Genomic DNA, 5,975 nt, shown 5'->3' on the forward strand with positions numbered 1-5,975 from the left:
TTCATTTATTTATGAGACATCCAATTTCTTTAGAATGTTGTGTTTTTGAGTTTATTATACATATTTGTATATAATAAACCTAAAACGTAAATTCAAAATATTTACTAAATTTTATATACAAAAAAGTTAACTTCAGAGTTCAAATGAAGTATTACGATATAATAAAATTAGTTTAAAAAAATTCAATTTTATGGATACAAACATTATTTTGTAAAAATTTCATCGTTTAAATATTTAGTTTCAATTTTTACTAGGTACAATTTAATTCATTATCCCATTAACATAAAAATTCAATATTCCACCTCGAGTGATTTTTTTTTCAATAAAATTGACTTCAAATTAATAGACCCTCTAGACTTTAGAACTGTGGCTCTTAACTTTGTTCAAATGATGTATCTTTTCGATCGTCCTATAATCCAGACTTAGCCCTTTTCTAACTTAAGATGAGCACTTCAAGGATTATAGTTAGTGTAACAGATCTATTATTAATGCTTCAAATTAGTCAGTCGCCTTTGATTTTAAACCCATGGAGAATCGAGACGTTATACAGCCGAAAAAAGATTTTTCGAAATATTAATTTCATATTGATTTATTTTATACTCAAAAGTTGATTTTAATCTATAAAAAGTGTATAAATGCTTAAAATCTGACTAGATATGAAAAAAAAAAACTAATTACAGATTCGTTATTAACCAATATAATTGTAATACTGTAAGTATTCATAAAATTAGAGGATCAAGTATTACAATGTTTACTATTATTCACAATCGTGCCGAGTCTGTACACATTGAATGTAAATTAAATTCTGTCAAAAAATAATGTTTATTACAGATATTATGGAATAGTTATTTCGAGAGTACCCTGCTGGCGAATGACTTTCTCATCATTACTCAAATTAACAAATGAAGGTATTCTATTTGAAATGTTGAATATATATATATATGAGAGATATTATTCTTTACTTCATAGCTTAGGCAAAAAATAAGAAGTCCTCGCTTACATGCTGCTCTATATGCATACTCAATCTATCTATTGGCACTTGGTATCTTCCTGGAACGAAATATCAATCCTCTTTAGCTTCTTCACTTTCTCAAGTACGAGCATGAAAAACTTTTATCAACCTTTGACACAACCAAAAGAGTATCAGCTCCTTTCGAACATACTTCAATTAATTAATAAGTTCTTCATATAATGATATATCCACACTTTCATTATAATTTCGACTTTTTCTAATAAAGAACTTTGATATTTGGAACATTTTAAGCAAAGTTATTTACAAAGTTTTAACAAATCCCTTGTACTATTCATAATTATTAATAATGTAAATAGACACTGAGTCTCGATATAACATTCTTAAATGATTATCAGATATATTCTTTGAGGAGAAATTAATTTATCAACCTGAAGGGTCTACCATTTTTGCAGCGTGAAACATGAAATTAGTAGGCAATATGATCTAAGAGTTGTATATTTAGCCTATAAATATTTTTAAAGGCTACAAGTTCTGAATTTAAATAAAATATTTAATAACGAATAACTATTTAATCTATTTCCAAGATGATGGTCGTCAAAGATATAAATGAATTATGAACCATGACAAAATTCTACAACAAATATTACTCAGCGTCCACGAAAAAAAAAAAATAAATAAAGCCAACGAAAAAGACGATATGGCTAAGATTCTAATTTTAGTAGGATAAAGAATATCCAAATTCCTTCTTTGTTACAAAAAAATGATTCATTAATAATAAATATCTTTTTTTTTCTATAAAATATTTGACAAATACATTACAACTCAAATAACATAAATTCACTTAATTATGTGAGTTTTAAAAAGAGACAAACATTTTATCCAACAACGAGTATATCTTCTTTAAATTCATAGGTAGGGACTTCCAAGTTTAGAGGAGCAGGACCTTTACGAATACGTCCAGATGCATCATAATGCGATCCGTGACAAGGACAGTAGTATCCCCCAAATTCTCCGGCATTAGCAATGGGTACGCATCCCAAATGAGTGCACACACCGACAACAACAAGCCATTTTTCGTCTTGACATCTCTCACTATCTACTTCAGGATGACGAAGAGAAGCAACATCGACATTCTTTTCTATTTCTATTTCTTGGGACGTTCTAATATTGAATACAAAATTAAGCTTTATGACATTAAGCAAATGTTAAATCAATCTTACCTATGCCGAACAAAAACAGGTTTTCCCCTCCACTTGAAGATCATATTCTTTCCTTCAGGTATATCAGAAATTTTAATTTCGATTTTAGCCAAAGCCAATACATCAGCAGCAGGGTTCATGGAGTTGATAAATTTACTGACAATGCTTTTGCCTGCATAAATACCAACAATAGCCGTAGAACCAGACACTACATAATTAAAAGTTTTGCGATTTGCAGCATTTTTATCGTTTACAGAGGTTGGATCCTTGGTAGCACTTCTTCGGTAGAAACTAAAGTCAGGAACCTGTACATCGCTGTGAAGACATCGTATGCTGGTTGAAACTAAAATAAGAAATTATAATGCATATATACAATATCTAGAGACTGGTCATTTTATCTTAATAAAAATGTTAACTATTTCATTTAGATATCAATCTCTTGGTAAAAAAAATAACAAGAAAATTTATAAATCAATTAGAATTAGATCTAAGTATATCTGCGTTATTTCGTAGTTTTCACATCTTAATAATTCCAAATACAATTTTCATTTTAAGACTTAGAAAAATTATAATCATAATATTGAAATTACGTTCCTAATATAACAAATTTGAATGCAATTGAACATGCTATTGTCGAAATCACTTTGCTTTTAAAATATTAGAAAATTATGGATATTGCATAATCTCTAAAATTGTATAAGATATATAACCGTGATAAAATTTGGGAGTAAATATCCCTCTATTAGAACTCATCTTTTTTATGAGAGGTATGAAAGGAAATCTTGAGTTTAAGAGGATTTTTACATGACGTCAGCATCGTTGGCCATTTTATGCATAAACAACCAAGTTTTAAAACAATACAAATCCTTTTTCATTAATATAAAGGAAAATAGTTAACTATTAGATGTAGAAATGGGACTAGCAAATATAAGGTATTAAATTCTTACTATCCCTTTATTACCTAGTTTTATTGTATATGACGTGGTTTGAGATTCGACCACGGTGTCACTGCCAAAATTGGGAAATTATCAAGTTTCGAAATCTTTTTAAGTAATACATGTTTTCTAATCCATATTTTTATGTAAATTCAAATCTGAAGTCAAAAATAGAAAATATTTAATGTTTATTTAGATATTTTATTTTTGTAAAGGTATGTCTAAACTGACGAAATAAAAATATCTCTTTAGCATTTTGAAGTTCTACAAATAAATCAAATAATTAAACATCTGTAGTTTTGAGAACCATTAGTCTTATTGTGACAAACTGGACCTTGATTTAGTCAATATCAAGTAACTACTGGTCATTTGATTACGCAATATAACGCATTCCGAAACATGGATATTTTGTTCAAAATTCGAGTTTCTGTTGCTTCGTAAAATAAAATAAATAATCAGAAATGACAATTACTTTGACTTTGGGTATCATTTTCATTAAGAAGTATATCCTGGGCATAATTGATTAACTTTTAACGAATATCACTCATTCCTAATTTTTGTCACGGCCTCTCGTAATGTGAAATTTTGCACAAAATTTTAAATGCGTAACACGTGAAGTTAAAATTTCGGGAACACTACACCTACTAAGAAATAATTAGACAAAGCCTAAATGATACTATTTTAAGTAACAACGATAAAATTTTCAAGTATATAGCTCCAAACGTTTTATGTACTATCCATTTTAATGAGGGGGTATTTTTTCACACGTCAATAAAATAAAGGAGTAAGGCTAATATTTTTTAAATGTTTTTCCATAAGAAATAGTATCAATTAGCTATCAATTTAAAGCTTATTAAATTACCAATAAAATGATAGGTAAGTCAAGCCTCTAGGCCTTTCTTATTAATAGATTTGGCTAACTAATGCAAGGCATTTATGGAAAAGTGTCAACTTATGATTCCCGTTTGTCACTTGATACATATTCTTTAAACGGTCAATGCACAAAAGTTATGGAAGAAACAACTGAACAGACAAATTTATTATGAAGTCCTTGACATTATCTGTCATTTTAACATAAATAATGTTCCTTTAAATGTACATTGTTGATTCCATATGTCTACGAAATTGGGATTTTAAAAAAAATCACGCAAAAGTAGTCATTTTAAGGTAAAATTGGTCACAAATTCAGATTTCTTGGCTAAACGACAAAAAATACAGGATTCAAACTTTAAAAAAATCATAATTTGCAGACATTTTTACCCCAGAAAAGACTTTATTCTCAATGCTCATTTTCTAACCTAAATATTTTTTTCACACTTTTAGTAGCGAAACCAGGGTCAAATCTTCAAATAAATCTTAAATAAAATATATTAAAATATTTTAGTACATCGTTATACAATCTTCTTATCTTACTTTTTCTCATCCCTAATCGGTCCAAAACATAACAAAAATTGTACAAATCTATCCACTTTTAGGGATTTTTAGTACATATTACTTTGATTATATTTAAATATCACTGTTTCTCAATGGCATCAAGTAGTATTCCTTGAATTTGTTAAGTCTTTTTTATTCTTAAAGGCAGTTGATGATGTTGCATGAAGATCTATTGCAAATTCGTCCATTTTATGTTGTAAAAATATGAAATTTAAGCCCAAAAAATGCGTCTTCCTCAATTATGATGCAATTAATGACATCAGTGAAAATATTCGATACATTGCTGGGAAACAATTAATCAAGAAATAATTTAGAAAAGGAAATGTTGCGCAATTAGTAATCAAAACATGTAATTCATTACATATCATTAACTTATTAATGTTGTTAATTGTTTTAATATGAGGCTATGTCTACTTTTCTCGTCCCTAATCGATCAAAAGGGAACCAAAATTCGTAAAAATGGCTACATTTTAAAGGATTTTCAGTACATACTTCTTAGATTTAAATCAAATATCACTGACATCAAGTAGTATTCAATGCGGTTGCTCAGTCATTTTTTATTTTTAAAGACATTTGATGATGTTTCATGAAGATTTATAGAGAAATTTGAGTATTTTATGACGTAAAAAAATATCAAATTTGAGCTCCCAAGATGTGTCTCCTTCAATTATGATGGAATATATGACGTGAGATATAATGCAAAGGCTGCCTATGGAATTGCCTGCCTGCTGCATCCCTAAATGTTAACTTACCACCAAGACCCGAAGAAATATTCGTCATTCCGTACTTCCACGTCGTAGCTTGGTTCATAGAAAATGAAGTCATGCAACCACTGGTTGCCTCTGAAAAACAAATAAAATAAATTATACACAAAAAGATACAAATAAATTGTATTTGATGGATCTTACGAGGAATAGACTCGGAGATGGGGGCTGAATGGTGAGTAACGGAGGATCCCGTGAGTGAAGGTACAGCTTGGGATGTAGCTCTGGATAAAGATCCATTACCTGCAGCCTTGGCCAAGTTTTGCATCATCATCATCGTGAATCTTTCAAAGGATGAAGTCTGATTAGTAAGTCACTTTGTAATTACGAAGATGGATGAAGAGAAGCAGCTGATTAGCGACAGTGGTTCATAAGGGAACGACATTATGATGACTAAAAAGCCAAAATTCAGAGGTACCATATGACATTTCAACAAAAATATGTCATATTATAGATTTTTTAGATTGATTAATAATTAGTTATAATTAACCAGTTAATAAAAAGACTATCTTTAATTTAATCAGGAATATTCATTTAATTACTTATAATAGTCAATAATGAAACGGCTATTGAAGAGATTAGCCAAAAATACGAGGTTGTGTTAGTATAAAATCTTCCGATATTTTTAGTACTTCAAGCGGGCTTTACAAGAGAATAATCGTTCATCACA

General features: G+C 29.1%; 1 protein-coding gene and 1 long non-coding RNA gene across 2 annotated transcripts; one reads left to right on the plus strand and one right to left on the minus strand.

Annotated features, from left to right (window-relative positions):
* The first annotated feature begins 781 nt into the window (after positions 1 to 781).
* On the plus strand, positions 782 to 1,255 carry LOC121117807 (uncharacterized). The gene is made up of 2 exons (XR_005864244.2): positions 782 to 908; positions 970 to 1,255. It is a non-coding gene; the product is annotated as an uncharacterized lncRNA (long non-coding RNA).
* A 197-nt stretch (positions 1,256 to 1,452) lies between these two features.
* On the minus strand, positions 1,453 to 5,695 carry RFeSP (Rieske iron-sulfur protein). Its single transcript, XM_040712308.2, has 4 exons — positions 5,450 to 5,695; positions 5,294 to 5,383; positions 2,194 to 2,515; positions 1,453 to 2,134 (listed from the first exon to the last, which is right to left on the minus strand). The coding sequence occupies exons 1-4, from the start codon at positions 5,580 to 5,582 to the stop codon at positions 1,849 to 1,851; spliced, it is 831 nt and encodes a 276-aa protein (XP_040568242.1). The 5' UTR covers positions 5,583 to 5,695; the 3' UTR covers positions 1,453 to 1,848.
* Between the last annotated feature and the right edge of the window lie 280 nt (positions 5,696 to 5,975).

This window comes from Lepeophtheirus salmonis, chromosome 5, assembly GCF_016086655.4.
Source record: "Lepeophtheirus salmonis chromosome 5, UVic_Lsal_1.4, whole genome shotgun sequence".
Taxonomy (NCBI): Eukaryota; Metazoa; Arthropoda; class Copepoda; order Siphonostomatoida; family Caligidae; genus Lepeophtheirus; species Lepeophtheirus salmonis.